This window comes from Leptidea sinapis, chromosome 39 (assembly GCF_905404315.1).
Source record: "Leptidea sinapis chromosome 39, ilLepSina1.1, whole genome shotgun sequence".
Taxonomy (NCBI): domain Eukaryota; kingdom Metazoa; phylum Arthropoda; class Insecta; order Lepidoptera; family Pieridae; genus Leptidea; species Leptidea sinapis.
Genome location: NC_066303.1, coordinates 4,627,086 through 4,644,607, shown reverse-complemented (window position 1 = coordinate 4,644,607; position 17,522 = coordinate 4,627,086). Strand labels below are relative to the sequence as shown.

Here is a 17,522-nt window from a genome sequence, read left to right as displayed (position 1 = left end):
TCAATTTCGCTAGCTACGGCGCCCTTCAGACCTAAACATTATAATGTTTACACATTACTCCTTCACGGCAGAAATAGGCGCCGTTGTGGTACCCATAGTCTAGCCGGCATCCTGTGCAAAGGAGCCTCCCACTGGTAAATATCATGGAAAGTAAGTGCGTAAAATAAAACAAATTAATAAATCCCGAAAGAACTTTAATTATTTTGGCTGTATGACTGACGACTTAATTATTAAGAAAAAAAAATACAATAAAAGCAACGACACAATGGATGTCATCTATCCATTGTAACATAAACTATCAAAAAAAATTACCAACAGAACTTACATAACTATATCCGTATTACTATCACATCAACAATCAACAAATGACATTATACAGACAGCGTTAACTTCACTTCCCCACTGACGGTAGTGCTAATAATTAGATCATTTATACGTCTAGATAGGCTGTGGCAGCTGTGAACAAGTCGAAAAAATAGAGGTCAACTGTTAACCTCTATTTTGAACAATGCACGCACACTCACACAAATACGACATACAAATCGCGGGTGTAAGATGTGGCTTGTCGCGCTCACTAAAGTAATAAACCTGGCCTGTTTTCATCGGTGGTCTAACAGCACAAAAGGCTCTATTTAGGCGTATAAATTATCCAAGTGCTAAGATGAAGTTGAAAGGCAAGAAATTTAACTTCCCTGAGCCCAACTTCATTGAAACACTGTATAGATTAGCAGTGTTTAGAAAAACCTACCTTAAATAATAAATTTGTACCAAAAAAACCCTGCAATCATGAAAATTTACTTAAGCCTGGGAACTTAAAATTGTGTTAATAATTAAATAACTTTAGTCTCAAAATATTCACGGTGTCATTACAAAAACTTAATTTAAACATGGCTTAGACAGCTTTTTGTTAGACAGTGACCTAACTATAACAACGTCAGTGATCTAACAATAACGACGTCTAAAATGGCATTTACCTTTTTCTATTACAAAACAGTGTTTAGCTTGTGTTTAACTAAAATGTCGTTAAGCACAACATAAACAGCAGACCTGTACAAATACAATTAAAGGAACGGAAAGCAATTTTTGACAGCTGTCATATATTTGTCACCATAAATCTAAATCTTCCTTATGAATATGATATATCCGTTAGACACACCTTAGGCAAGCTTCGACTCGCGTTTAAATATACCTAAGCAATGTCTAGCGATTGTTGAACGCTAAACAACAAAAAGGGACAGATTTGTAAAAGAACTTTTTTAAAACAAGTGCACGGACTAGTAAAAAAAGAAGAACTCCGCGCCGTGACATTAGCAAGTGAAGCACCTTTATGCTAGTGTGTGTAGCGGTTACGGGGTATACCAGTTACACAATTTTTTCTCCCTTAAATAATGATATGTCCACAAATACTTTTATAGAATTATTTTTACACTTTTTCACAACGCACGACGGCATTTTTAAAATATTTTATTGCGACGCAAACTGATCTGTCACAGACGATGGCAAATCTCATAATGGCGGCCGATCAGCTTGTATTAGTGTAAGTGTATAGAATTGTTTTTACACTTTTTCACAACGCACGACGGTATTTTTAAAATATTTTATTGCGACGCAAACTGATCTGTCACAGACGATGGCAAATCTCATAATGGCAGCCGATCGGCTTGTATTAGTGTAAGTGAATGCGTGGGGCTATGTATTTACACGTTTACCGGCTTGATTTGGTGCCTCACTGATATGTAAGGTGACACGGAGTCCTTCTTTTTTTACTCGTCCGTGAACAAGTGTAACTTTTTTGTAATAACACCGTCAGTTTTAAATAACAAATAAAGACAAATGAGGCACAATTGCTCATATAAACCATGGGCACAGCTAGGCGGACTAATTACCAACATGTGCTGAATAGGCTTTGCAGGCAACTGCTTATGAGGATTCGTATGACATTACTCGTACAAAAATGCAATTTCATATAAATGAGTGCGCGGCACTGAGCAATCAAGCGCAGTGCATGTATTGTAGTTTTTGTTTGTTTAAAAATTATTAGAATTTGTTTTATCAAATAATGCTGCCTGGAAATTTAAATTCCCTATACAATGACGTCAATTTTATTCCAAAATAATTTTCCAGTACAGCTTGAGTTAAGGAATTAAAACAAATACAATAAAGCTGACCAATTTCGGCCATTTCTTTGCTATCGAGGGCTTAAAATAGGTTTATAGAAGGGTGAATACGATTATGAATAACCACTTTTAACAAGCGTATATTTACGTCTTCAAACCTCCGATAAGTCATTAGTAATATGACAATATTCGTTTGAAATTATCATAAATCAAATAAGCCGCACTTTTCCATGAAGTAATCTAAGGCGAACTTGTGTTAATAATATAATTTCCTTAAATAAATTCATTCTTTTTATTTTATCATAAAATTGCAAATTTATCCACTAATATATTATATTCTCCGATTATTTAACACTATTATTATATTATAACTTAAACAACAAATCTATAAATATTAATCATATTAAACTTACTTCGCATATTACAAATTGCATGTTAGTACAAAATGACGTAACTTGTATTTTTACAGAACTTATCTTTCCGGATATCGTAAAACACTAATAAAATACAAATCCATTTAACAACACTAAGCGAGATCTAAAACATATTAATATATATATCAAACATAATTAAAACAACACTTAAATCAATCTTATAAATATAAAATAACCCGTTTACAGTATCGGGCATTATCTGTGGCTTTTCAATAGCCCTTCGTTCAGTGGGGAAGGAAAGATTGCCGCAGATTGCTAGTGCTTACAAAAATCAGTCGTTTCACTAGCGATTTTATTAAAATATACTCTTTATCTCTATTGTATTGGCATAACGGAGCCCTAATTCACAATATCACATTATCAACGTGTCCAAAGGTTACGACTTACAGCTAGTGGCCAAATAAAAAAAATAATGGGATTAGATTCATGGACGGCGGAAAGAGAAGACTGCATGATAATATAAAGATAAGCTTGGATGTTGAAACTGAAATATGACACAATATGAAAGTGCCTGAAAGAGTGACATTCATTTGTTATAAATATTCGGGCACAAAAGTTGTAATAAAAAACATTTCTTACGTGTTTATTGTTTAGCTATTTAATATTTTGACCGGGCTAGTCACTATTCATCTAACTTCGAAATTGACCGACTTCCATACATAATTCACCTAAGAGTGAATTCACATAAATCCCTACCTAGTGCTCTCTGAGGTCATAAAATAAGGAACTTCTTTCCAAATATTTAAGTTAATAGCCCCAGAGATTTAAATTGATGAATGTTAATCAGTCCATCAGGACAAGACATTGGGCATATATTATTATTTTTATCTAAATTCTATCCCGTTCAAGTCCGTACCGTCTACAAGTTTAAATTAACTTCAATAAGAAGATAAACATTTGTTTTCCTGGGAGTAGTTACGGAGGAGTTACACTGGTAGCTATATTTGGTCCACATTTTTACGTATTACATGAGGATCAATCACGTCATAATTCTAATTGTATACTTGTCAGAATCGCTCTAAATGTTTGTCAATAAAGCGGTTAACGACTATTATTGTCGACACTATGTTGTGGATTGACTTTCCAGCGAAAAGCATTGAAATTAGAAATTCTTGAATAATGTAAACACTTCGTATGTTCTATTGATATTATGAATTTTTTCTCACAGGTTTCTTAGAGATGATATTAAATTCCTTAAAATACTTAAATCTCTTTATATTATGTAAAATTCTATGTCGTGTCTTACTGTGTTTTTTTGTCTTCTCGTGTTCAAGGGCTTTATCGTTTTCGAAAACATTTTTCGAAAATTTAATAAACATATTCTACAACTATTTAAAACATAGATAGTGTTATATTCTTCCGTGGTACCCCTTTACGTCCGAGTACAAAGCGCAATTGATGCTTAGCGAGACGATTAAACAACTTTTCGAGTTATGAGTTAGCTAAGATCGGTTGCGAAAGCGTGTAGGCGTATACCATGAGCTAACTTCGAACTTCAGTTGATGTCGCACATAAAAATAGTTTTATAAGCAGCTTTATACGCCGTTCGGTAGGCACGAGTGAACATAACATTGACCTAAATACGCTCTCCTACTTCACTGGCGATGATATCAAGCACCATTTGACTGCAAAAAGACCAAGCGCTATAAAACAATTTTTATAATACAATTTGAACATTACTAATACGAAAATTTTTGAGGCATCTCATAATTATAGATATTGGTGTCTGGTTTCCTCTAAATGTTTTTTATTGAAATTTGTGTTGGTATGAGCAGATTGAAAAATTACTGCTCAAAATTATATTTTGAGTTGATGAGACATTACTAATACACCATTTTGATTCAACTAATAATTTATGGGTTTTGTTGTTGGTTTTATTATGGTTTCGTTTCCTACAAATATAAACAGATTGTTATTTTTAAGTGATATACCTCACATCTGGTATTGAATATACAAAGGAGGATGGCGATAATGGACTCACATAATTAAAAAATTAATGAAGCATCGTACAAGCATAAGTTTGTATTAATTATAAACTTAAGTTTATACAAAAATATTGAGGCGCTAAGATATGGGAGTCAAAAGAAATAAATTATTATAATTTTTAAAAAAAAAGAGATCTCGCACTAAAAGGAACGTTTTGCGCAATTTTTGACATCTACATTTTTTGACATGTTGTTATTATTTATTTATATGGATGTTCCGACACCATCATACTTTCTATACCTACTCAAATCGGTAATTCAGTAGTAATTCAAAATAAGATTCAGTAAAATTCAGTTTTTTGATACTTAAATCAGTAGGTAAGTATCTTTAAAAGATTAGAAACCTGCTTGATAAAAGAATGAATTGTGAATCCTCAATTATTAGCTGCTGGCCAACCTTCCAAATATAATATATTATAATATTATCTTTTAGCAGACAGTAACTAGGCATAGACATCAGATACAAATTATTGATTGACCAATAGATATTAAATAATGATTTTAGGTTATATTTTACTTTTAGGTAACACTGTTTTAGACTTACTTACGATTTGCTTTTTTCTTAGTTTTGATACGTTCTACAATCTATACTAATATTATAAAGCTGCAGTATTTGTTTGTTTGAACGCGCTAATCTCTGGTACTACTGGTCCGATTTGAATGATTCTTTCAGTGTTGGGTAGTCCATTTATCGAGGAAGGCTATAGGCTATGTTTTTTTTTTCAAAATTAGGGATCCGCAATAAAATTGCTATTTTGTAACACAAGGTGTAAAATCGAAAACCTATTTTTGCGTGCGCTGCATAAACTATTGACAATAGAACGAAATGATGTACAGGCTATAATATAGGCAATATTTTATTACTTATAAAACTATCGCGTGAATTATACTTTATATGGCAAAACAACGTTTGCCGGGTCAGCAGTTGTTAATAAGTTTCCATGACGTACGCCACTTCTTTCAGTGGGTCCCAAAATACATGCATTCTCGCCATCCTCCTTTAACGGACGGTTGGCTCAGTTGGTAAAAGCACTCGGACGGAACCCGAGAGCCGCGGGTACGATCTTAGAGCTTTAACCAGACAATCTCTGTGGTAGATTCTTGGATAATGATAAATTTTATTATTAAAAATTTATTCAATAATTAAAATGCTAGCAATGTATTTTCGTCAGTGGAGATCTTGAGTAAAATATAAACAGTAAAATTTATTAATTTGTCGTGTTCGAATAATTAATGTTTATGGTAAAGTTGTCTCATTTTTAAGTATATATTTAATATTTTAATTTTCATTAGATTTGACAAATTCATAAACACATTTATATGTTGTAGGTACCAATTTATAGAAATATTTAAAAGCAAAAATAAATTCATTTAATGTATGCATAAATTCCGAACTGCACCAAATTGGATAATTATTTGTTTGTTTTTATAAACTTTCAAAAATTTAATTAACAAATCTAGATGCGGAAATTGTCTAAAAAATTCTAAGACCGAGCAAAGCTTGTACGGATTGGCAAGATTGTTTAACAAAATATTAACCGGGACGTGGGGTCGTATAATTAGTTATTTCAGTTTCTCCTCTCTCAGCACCATTTTCTTCCAAAACGGTGGTAGTGCTATTCTTGATATCAAAAAGTATTTATTCGTTTTTCAAAATTTGAGAAAATAAATGCCTTTACGTATACAAAGCATTTATTAGGCATGGCAGAGGATTAGTCAAACTGTGATTATCAAAACGAAATAAAAATTTAATACAACTATATTATCCTCTCTTTTTGTAACTTGGGTAGATATTAGTTACGATGTTTTTAACTTATGTTTCAATAGACAGTTTTAATTTGGAGTGATTTTTGTGCCCACTTTATAAAACAGAAGCTTATTATTATATAAAAGAAATAAAAATGTACTTTCTCCAACATTTTACAAAACTAAAATTATTTATTTCGTTGAAATATCAAAACCTCATTTTCTAATTCGGTTTCGTTTAAAGTGTTATCTTCATCAATTTCAATAATTATTATTCTTGCATTGCAAAAAGTACATTACATTAGATTACATGAAAATTGCAAGACTGATTAAAGTTCGAAGTCCACTCTTACTGCGTTTGATTTTACCTATTCAAGTTGCAATCAAATCTCTTAATAATTGGTCAATTAGCAGATCAGTTAAAACAACTGTATTAACAAAGAGATAATAATTGATTGCCCTATAATTATATCTAACTACCTACATATGGCCACTTGCATGATAAACAGTTTTACGTCACACATTTGAATAACTATCGAAATACCGTACAGTCAAAAATATCGATAACTTACATACAAATTATACCAGGTACAGTCGATTTCGCCGAATAATTTATTAAACTCTTAACATCGATAAACAATTCGCATCGTCTAAATAAACCAACATTCCTACAATAGAAACACTTCTTGGACGTATTAAATCAATTCCCACCTCAATTTTCACAAGTTTTCAAACACCTCCACCGGCCATAACGTACGAACGAATATTTTCTACTAAATATTCAGACACTCCGGCCGTTATTACTAAAGAGATGTAGCCCGAATAATGTACTGCCTTCAGGAACGGCCAAGTCTTATCACAGAAAATGGCAAGTGACAATAAATGTAAATAGCTATGTGGATTCACTATTCGCCAAAAACCGGTCGCGAAGAAGAACTTACTAGATTTAAATGCAGTCTCTCGTCTAAACACATCATATTCCACGCAGTTCTCTAGCATATTTTGATACATATCTATATACCTGTTCCAAGCTAATGAAGATAGCACCATTTGTCCGGAAAACAGTCCTATCACTTGTACAATCCTTTGAAAGGACACTTTGGTTTTATACGATATACCTATTTCAGCCGTGTGATCTTTCTCGATGTCTTCAGCTGAGTTTATTTCTTTTAACTGGTGATACGGCAGCGTGCTAACTGGTGTGCCTTTATAGCCTCTTCTCGGTGGGTTATTTTTCAAGTAGAACACTATTCCTATCATCATTGCGATGACTCCGAGTAAATCACAAATGCCATCAACCCAGTAACCCATAGTGCCCACCTCCGAGCGTTCGCCCTTTATATGTTTCCTCTCTCTGGCTACATGACCATCCAGATCATCCAAAAACATTCTAATTTGAAACAATACTATCCCAATTCGTCGTGCTGCCAAATTCTGACAAGTCAACAATTTTGCACCGACCACAGCGATGAAAACATGGGAGAACGAGATCATATTCGGTGTCAGAAACAGCATTTTCTCTGATATGCCCAAAGCCATGTCTAGTAGAGAACAAAGTGGGCCATATATGTAATGATTTATATGATCGACCATCAAGGCTTTCACAGTAGGATGACATAGTGGGTTTATATTACAAGGTATCAACGTTACATCTTCGTAATTACGCTGAACTATTGTATTGTGCGTCGAACTATCTTGCGTGGTATTCACTGCTTGTTCGAATATATCTAATGTAAAGTTATTTATTCTTAGAAAAAGCAATGTGTCCATATATATACAGTATACGACTACAACAAACAGAAGAAGTGTCAAGATTTTACTCGCTTGAGAGGAAGGCCACATCATTTTGAAATATAACTCATGTGCATACAGATTTATATTATTTATATCCAAACACGAAGATTACACGTTCCGAAATTATCAAACATCACAACAGTCGCATCTGTGTCGAAAGCATTACCTAAATTCGTGAATTAAAATTCGGTTTCTATTTATACATTCGGCGTTTCTCTCAGAAGCTCAATAACACCAGATGTTTTTTTCACCGTTAGCTAACACTTGTCACTGTTAATATATCCATCGCACTGCACATAATATTATTTCGATTGCATACTAAGGCCACATTGAGTTCCGTGAGATGTTGTCCAAACAAAAGGCCTTATGACAGGTTTGTGAATGAATGTTTACATATAACGAAACTGTATGTTTGGGAATCGTCTCGTTTGCGTGTGATGCGCACGCAGTCCGCCTGTGAAGCCAATGCGGGCTTGAGTGTCGAGTTGTCGACTGCGACTCACTACTGCTCATTTTGTTCAGTGGCGCGGCGTACAGGGGGCGAGGTTGCCAGATGCGAGTAACAATAAGTCGTAGAATACTGAATACGTAAAAGGATTAGCGGCCGCCGGTGGTTTATTGATTACGATATCGTGTTTCTTATCTGTATTGTAACAATTATTAACTATTGAACTGTTCGGGGACTCCCTTGCACAGAATGCCGTCATAATAACGGCACTATTTTCTACTGCCAATCAGAAGTGTGCAAACACTTTTTTTTTGTTTTGATTCAAAGTGCAGCCTACTTATTGGAACTACTGGGTTAACATCTGGTGCCTCACGGTAGCTAGCGCAATGCGATGCTACTCAAGAATTGGGTTTTTCCAGAATACTGAGCGTCACTGGCATGCCATATCATTTACTTTAAGACATTCACCTTCTTTATTTTAAATAAAAAAACAAATTAAAAACCAATGAACGCAGTTTTGTTTTTTTAAATTAAAATGTTACATCTCCAATACAAGGTAGTTCCCATCCATGTTGCATAACCGTGGGACGCCCTGTTTATGATTTAGTATGTTCACTTATTGTCAAGTTATAAATAAAATCTCTAAAAGTTTTAGATTAACGATAAGGTCACCTAATTGTTACCATAAATGTAATGTAAAAATTGTATCATTATTTTTCGTGCAACAAAAGCATTCAAAGTGTAAATCTACCCACTCTAACACTGCAGTTACGACGACTTGGGTGGCAAATACAAAACAATTAAATTAAGATATAAAAGTTGTACACATTAAAATAAATTCTTTTAATTTCATACCATTACCGGTTAGTCGTAAGGCTACCATAATTTTCACGCATCTGGCAACTCGCTACCAAGTTACGACGTAGACTCAAGTTTCACTGTTGTACTTTTTAGAGTGATGAGAGATCTAAGTCGAAGGCACGCTCTAGACCGGTTTGGGAAGTAACCGACTTAATTCTTTAAACATTGGTTTCTGTGCCATAGACTGCGGAGCTTCTATTTTTCATTAGACTAGACGACCATAGCAAAGTGGTTTGTGACCCTGCCTACTGAATTTTAGGTCCGGGTGTTCATTAAGTGCACACATTAATTATATGTATGATGAATATGGATGTTTGGTTATGAATGATTAATGTTTATATAATAATAAAATATTTTAATGGCAGCTAAAAACTTAGTACAAAAATACAATAATAATTGCTTAAAATTAAATATAAACATAATAAAATAAAACTACCTTGACATCAGCTGCAAATAGGCACAAGCTCGGCATATGCTGACACACATATTAAGTATGTCCAGCGCCGATCTTCCGCTGGAGCAACTATCGCCCGAAATTAATTATCAATCCAAATCCAGTGTTTGGTATCCGCGATTGATATTTTGATAAATATCTTGAGTTAAGCATTCCAATAATCAATCCATAGATAGAGATTTTAATCTCAACAATCACACAATCTCTGAGAGGACGGATCATAGATTAAAGATTGTCCTCTGTTCGAAAATGGCAGTTTTGTGTTGTCAATAAACAATCGGACTATTCTGACATGTGTTTTGATTGGTGAAAACAGTCGCAGATTGCTATCCTAGAAGTTCGTCGGATTACAGTATTTTTTTTTATTTTACATAATAATATAATTCTTAATTATCGTGGATTGTGGTTACGTATATTTCAGCTTATGCCATTCCTAGTTTGGATTGCCCCAAACTATTATTTAACGATTAGTTGTGTAAAAGTGTATGAACAATATAATATTATACGATAGGGTAATTCGACGATGATTAAAATATAAAGTTAACGAGGTTTTATAATCATCAATAGCATCTCTAAGAAAATAAAAACTTTTTTAAGCACGCCTTAGCATTAAATTTTGTGGATTGAATGCGACGGAGCTGTTACGCTCGACTAAAGAGCGGCATTAGTCAGAGCAAATTTTATACACGACTTTTGTATATAATATTAGTTTACAAAAAAAAATGTTTTATTTCGTGTAACTTAGTTCGCATTATTTGAAATTCGCTCCTACCATTTTTTATAGAAAGAAGGGAGAGGCGTTGAGCTTATAGAAATATCAGAGAGGGCGCTTATAATAATGTGTAAATATTAATTACGAATTAACGCCGACTATGTCAAAATTTTAGCTTTATTTTTAATTTTTTTATCGGTTCATGAAATACAACAGACCGCTCATAGACAAACAAACAAAAGTAAAGCGGATTTAGGGTACCGTTCGGGTAAGGAAACGGAAAAAATAATCAGTTCAAAACACACAATGAAGCGACGTGTCTAAGCAACGCCAAGTAAGCTAGCCGTTCACATAGCTCTGGATCTCCGACAATTCGATTTCGAACAATATTCTAAATCAAATATTTCTATTCAGTACAGATTTTAGAATCACTTATTGAACCGAAAACTACCACCTATTTGAAAAAGTATGCCTCAAGCCAGCTAAAAAAACTCAGCGGGCTTTTTTAAATAAAATTTATTTGCAATATAATATCGTGTACAATAAAATTATTAGATCATTTATACGTTTAGAATCTAGATAGACTATGACAGCTGTGAGCACGCCGAAAAAAAATGAGTTTAGGACTTTGTTTTGAGCAATGCATGCACATTAACACAAAGGTCATATAACTCTCGAGTGTAGGACGTAGCTTGTCATGCACACTAAAGTATCAAATCTGGCCTTTTTTTATCGGCTGTCTAACAGCAAGATACTCTATCTCATAGTTTCTCAACCTTATTTTGCTCACCCCCCACTTTGAGAATATGTTTTTGATGTGAAACATCTATAGCCGCACGTAAAACCGATTTCTGGCGTGGCGACGCATGCCGTGGCGACGCATGCCGTGGCGACGCATGCCGTGGCGACGCATGCCGTGGCGACGCGTCGCCGACAGTAATACCGTCCTCAGAGGCAACATCGAATATAACTATTACCGAAGTCACTGATTAAACGAATTAAGTAGTCACGATTTGAAATAAATTCGTATATTTTTGTATTTAATAAAAATAAATGTTTATTCAATAAATAGTCATCGTTATCTGGAAAAAAATCGTAATATTTTATTTTATCATTATGACATATTTAGTTCCTATCACAATATGTTATTTTCTGCATATTACTTTTACAAAATAATGTCGATGTTTCACATCTGCCAGGCGTCCCGTGACGGCTCACATTTTTTTTTAGAGTATTTTCGTGTATTTTTTTGACTTTTTAGACTATATTTTTTAATCTACCCACGCCCCATCTGCACCATCTCAATGCCCCCTAATTTTCTCTGGGTCTTCTACTGTCCCCCCGAAAGTCTCAAACGCCCACAAGGGGGCGTTATCGCCCACGTTGAGAACCTATGCTCTATCTAGACAATAAATAGAGACATAATTGAAATAGCCTGAAATAGCAGTATCCATTTCCAATGTATAATATAATAGGCCACAGTTATTATTGAAACCCATTTATGTTACCACATAAACGTCTTTTGAATTACGTAACACATTTGTTTTGTACATTTTCTGGGATCGTAGTAAAACCACACAAAGTGGTTAAAGTTTCTATAACATAAATGGCTTTCTCAATGATACAACAATGCGTGAATGGAGCGACGGCCGTCAGGTTATTTGTTAATAAATTTTGTTGGATGAGGGCAGCGCAGGACCGATCGTCGTGGAAATTTTTGGGGGAGGCCTTTGTCCAGCAGTGGACGTTTTCCGGCTGATGATGATCCTCAGGAAATGTTGACTCTCGTGAAGAGGCGAAACACGTGCCGATTTGATTCAAGACGAATCCTATCGGATTTTACACTCAAGAAGGCTCTCAACATTTGGATGTTTCGAGCTGATATTGGGAGGCAACCATAGAAGGCCAGGTTTCTATACCCAGTATTCCGATACCAGACATCAATGGGAGTGTTGTCGAAAAGGTGAGGTTAACGCGTAATCTTCTGGAGGTTTAATTGAACAAGGTACATTTCGCGACCTTCTCCAAAGAGTTGACGGTTTCCCGAGAGAGACCTGCATGGCCCATGTTTACGGCATCATTGTCATCATGAGATTCGATAATGTTATGTTATGACCATGTACGGTCCATGTATTTATAGCAATCTCCTGCACGAAGGTACATAAATATCATAATTTATACAGTAAAATAAGCGACAACCATAATTTAAACACAAGAAATAACTACATTTACTTAAATATAACGATATTTGTTAAGGGGTTGGAAAAAAATAAGCCGCCTAGGAAATTTCAATATTCCTTTCTATATGTTGTGGTACTTATCTGATAAAAATGTTGTATTTTTTCTGTAATGTGGCCAATAAATAAATATTTTGAATTTTTTTACTCATCATATTAACCAGTATCTGCCATATCGTCAAAAAAAAACTTCTGTGAGTTTACATTTTTCCTAAAATTGAAATTAGGAAAAATTTGTTCCAACAGTGATTGTTATGAATATAATATTTTTTTGCAAATGTATAAAACATCAACAATGTTACTTGTCCCTACCAAACTACTTTCTTCACAAGTCCAGTCCAAACAGGGACTCATCGCTCACATAATCCTGGAATGTGCGGGGGTGGCCAACCAACGGGCAGAAACCTTAACCAATATGAGGTCGATCCAGGAAGTCTGCGAACACCCCAGAAATGTTCTGAACTTCTGGAAGGAGCTGGGCTGGTTGGAGTAACTGGCCATTACTGCACGCAAAATGGACCCATGCTAGTGGTCTAATTGCGGAAACAGGAGCCCCTATACCATACCATACCATACCATACAGGGACTCATGAGGAAATGAAAACGTCTATCTTCACTTGATTTGAAAGGTACTATTATCAATATAATATTATAAAGTAATATTTTTTTTTATTTATTGAGCTGGTTATAATAAAAAATACTGTTTTATAGGAATTTGCCATATTATTTCAAAACATCAAGAATTGTTTCGTAAAAAATGCTCCCTGTTGTTATAATGAAATGGTTTCACAGTGGAACTGTCAAACCGTACGTCACTAAATTCTCTCATAGAAAATATGTCCATACAAAACAAATATTGGAAATAAAAATAAATAATGGGTCCCAAATCGAAACAAAAACTATCCTATCTCTCAAGTTGGACCAAACTGCACTCCATGGAGTAATCCCCATTAAAATCTGTTCATTAGTTTTGGAGTCCATCCCGGACAAACAATATGTCATGTATTTTATATATATTAAGATTATAACAATATACATACAAAGTTAAAAATCAAAACTGGCTCTAGGAAAGTAGAGGTGAGAGATTAATTTTTCTAAAAATTTCAAATATTAGAACATTTTATTAATAATTTTTGGCAAGTGTGCATTTAAGTAAAAAAATAAAATGTACATACCTGAGGCACCTGAGTAGACTTCCCGCAACCTGTCTCGCCAATCAAAATCAGAGTTTGATAGTTCTCCAGCAAATACAATATGTGGTTCCTGTACTGAAATACCGGAAGCTTCTGGCGTTGTGTTTGTAACGGCAGATGGTGGTATCGGTTGTACACAACACTGGTTTTAGAATCATTGTCTATGGATAAGGCAGAGTCTATGTTTGGATTAACCAAGGTCTCTATAGTTCCATCTTTTCTTTTTACCGGATATAGTGAGTCATCACCTAAAAATAATAGTATTGTTACTATAGTTACTAACAAAGATATCTTTACATATTTCTAGCTGACCCAGCAAACATTGTATTGCCATATAAAGTTTTTTTTTTCTTTCCTTTAGGGAACATATTATAGTTATTATAATGTTGCTCCAGTTGCATTACAATCTAGCCTTAGCTAAGACTAATAAGTAATTTTACTTTAACTTGAACTGCTAGATAGAATAAACTAAGAATGTGTCCATTAACACATTTCTTAATGTCTCTATAAAGTAATTAAATAAAATTCGATAAGTAATAAAAATTTTTGGGGTATAAAAAATAGATGACAACCGATTCTCAGTCCTACCAAATATATCAAATTTATCATGACTACAATAATTATTATATTAGATTGCTATCTTGCAACCCTATTGCGGATCTTTGGACGGAATAGAATAATATAAAAATAGCAATACAGAAATAAGTGTTGATCATAGACGGATGAATTTGAAGTTGTATGCTTTTTATAATGCTGAATCATAAAAAAATGAGAAAAAAAAATTTGTCAATAAAAATAATATTTAGGAGTGGGTTCCCACTTATCATTTAGGGATATGAAAAAGGGCTGATTCTCAGACCTACCCGATATGCACATAAAATGTCATACAAATCAGTTTAGCCATTTTGGAGGAGTTTGGTAACAAACAAAGTGATGTTTTATATAAATAGATAACCAGCTAGCTGTGCCTGGGTTACCCATGTAAATTATGCAATATGTGTGTGTAATAAGAAATAAGTATATAATATACTATTCAAATGTGTCAAAAAATAGTGTTGAGTGAATGTAGCTCAGGGCTATCTAAATCATCCCCAATGTATCTTGCATAATTTTTCAGTTTACAAGTTACAATTTTTGAAGTAAAAACTTCTTTAGACAAACTGAGAACATTATCCCCCTTATTCATAATGGTCCACTAACTTTAAACAGCCGCTAAGGAGTGTTTTTTCTCATTCTGACTTAGGTCAATAGAAGAAGACACAGTGAGAATTAGCAATGCTTTAAGTTAGCAGACTATTATAAGGGGGTATGTAATTAGTATTGAATTAGACTGATCTGTCACATTTACCAAATATGCTTAACGTTCCAAACTCGACAGTGTACCTAGACTAGCACTAGATTTTTCAGATACACCAAAACGGAAAGTGCCGTACAGCACCCTACTCCCTCATCAAGTTCTGGCCTTTATATCATTTATAACATGGTTTATTTTGCATGGTCTTATAGCTTGTTTCAGTAGCTTTCTGATAAATTCACTTAAATCATCCTAACTGTAAGAAATCTATTGCTACATGTAAAATAATACAAATCTAGGCGATCTGAGGCATACTGATCAGAGTTTCCTTACTAAGGGACAAAATTTACCAGAGTGATTATACACAATGATTCATCATTAGATATATATATTGTAAATGTAATTACTTTATGAAAATAGCACAAAAAATTATTACATTTTATATTATTAACATTGTTTTGATTTAGTTAGATATTCATCACAGAGACAGCAATAACTGAGATAATAATTATTATGTGCCTGATATTATTCTTAATTAGATGAATAGTATTAGTAAGAACAATAGTGGTCAGATTTAATAGGTCAGAAAAAATAGCAGGCGGTATTTTTTTCCTACTGAAAAGTATATTTGGAGAATCATTTTGTCAAGAACGTTTTGCAGAATACATTTTTTTTAAATTGTGTCATATATATAGCAAGCATGTATGAAGAAGAAGAATGATATATATAAGCAAGAATTTATGTATGTTTAAGTATATTGCATTAAATATATCATTGTCTTGTAACCCATAACACAGGCTATATTATACGCTTTACTTGAGGCAAGATAATTTGTTTAAAAATTGAGTCAATATTATTATATTATTATTATATATATAGTAACTTTCATATTCTATTATATTTTTGTACAAAAAATGTAACTCTGAAAAAAGTTTACGCACGATGGGTAATTTCCTAGGGGGTAGAAAAATGCTTAACCTTCAAAGTGAAAAAAACTCAGCATTGTAAAACCTACCTACCTGGCTTTTGGAAGAGAGGTTTTCTTCCAAACATTCTCAGTGTATAGCACCTATGTATCACAAGAATCACATAAAACTTTGCAATGATAACTTAACATAAAACATATCAATAAAAAGTCTTAATTTAAAATTTGCGATACATTGCAAAGTATAAGGATTTCATCTTGTCCTTTAATAAAATATTAAAGTCTAAACCTATTTCTCACTAACAAAAAGTTTTTTAAACAGCAAATTCTCATAAAGTTCGGCAAATTTCATAATAATAACATTGGGAATTGGGATTAGCATTTAGCATTTTAGCCGCTTGCGGTTTATTTTGTTATGTCAATGTCATGTGATGTACGTATTTGTACAATTTTGCTGTCACCCATAGCTGTCAAGCGTCTAAAAATGCGTTCCGTTTCTCATACCGAAAAGTAAACTTGACCGCATATTCCATTAATCATTTATTGATTACCACTGATTTCAATAAAATTAATAATCAAAAGAGTTTGGAACACTATTATCTATAAGTTAGTATTGCTTCTATTGTAAAAGTTTGTTTTTAAACAATATCCAATCCGTAAAATATCGAGGTCCGATGATTTCGCAGGGGCGTACATTATAAACAGGGTGAAGAGTCGTTAGTGTCCAGGGATGAAAGCAAAAGACGATTCTTTATCAATAATAATACAATTAAATACAATTCTATTCTATTCTTCATACTGTGGCTTCTGTGGAAGACACACCACAGATTTGCCAGTATCAGTAAAGTAGACTACCAAGCTATGAGTGTTAAGATTACATAAAGTTTTAGTTTCTTATAATATCTGAAACAAATAATATACATGCTATTACACTATAAAGAACATACACAGATAGAATTACTTAAATTATTAATTAATATAAGTACTTAATGATATTTACAATTTAATCTTATTTATTTTAATATATTTACACAAAATATTTACAAAAGGAGTGTAAACTAGGGAGAGGAGGCATTTAATGGCGGTTGGACGGGGGACTTCAGCGGGTATATAATTGTACAGAGAAGATTGCATTAAGGGACAACTGAAGAACAAATGATCCATGTTACCCTCATCAAGGCCACAATCACATATGGAATGATCTCTTATTCTAAGTTTGGCTAAAAAAACTGGAGTGCAAGCGTGGTTTAAACGTAAGCGGCATATAGTCGAGATTATTGTTTTACTATGTATCCTACATTTTGAGAACCAAGGTTTTAGAG

At 33.6% G+C, this 17,522-nt stretch overlaps 2 protein-coding genes across 7 annotated transcripts in view; both read right to left on the bottom strand.

Annotated features, from left to right (window-relative positions):
* Nucleotides 1–8,563, bottom strand: part of LOC126976185 (ceramide phosphoethanolamine synthase) — a 389,843-nt gene extending 381,280 nt beyond the window's left edge. The window contains exon 1 of one of the 2 annotated variants that reach the window (XR_007731851.1): nt 5,320–8,563. Coding sequence is in view for 1 of the 2 variants with exons in the window: in XM_050824432.1 (XP_050680389.1) it covers nt 7,012–8,127 (1,116 nt within the window). In the remaining variant the exon portion in view is untranslated. Of the gene's footprint in view, nt 1–177 lie in introns of those variants that run through there. The other variant, XM_050824432.1, reaches the window with a different exon arrangement.
* Nucleotides 1–16,587, bottom strand: part of LOC126976168 (probable ATP-dependent RNA helicase DHX35) — an 80,992-nt gene extending 64,405 nt beyond the window's left edge. The window contains exons 1-2 of one of the 5 annotated variants that reach the window (XM_050824401.1): nt 16,295–16,587; nt 13,964–14,229 (exon numbers count right to left, since the gene is read on the bottom strand). In XM_050824401.1, the coding sequence (XP_050680358.1) occupies nt 13,964–14,229; nt 16,295–16,328 (300 nt within the window). In that variant the 5' untranslated portion in view covers nt 16,329–16,587. Of the gene's footprint in view, nt 1–13,963; nt 14,230–16,290 lie in introns of all 5 variants that reach the window. The other 4 variants (XM_050824399.1, XM_050824402.1, XM_050824400.1 and 1 more) reach the window with 4 other exon arrangements.
* Nucleotides 16,588–17,522: the final 935 nt, after the last annotated feature.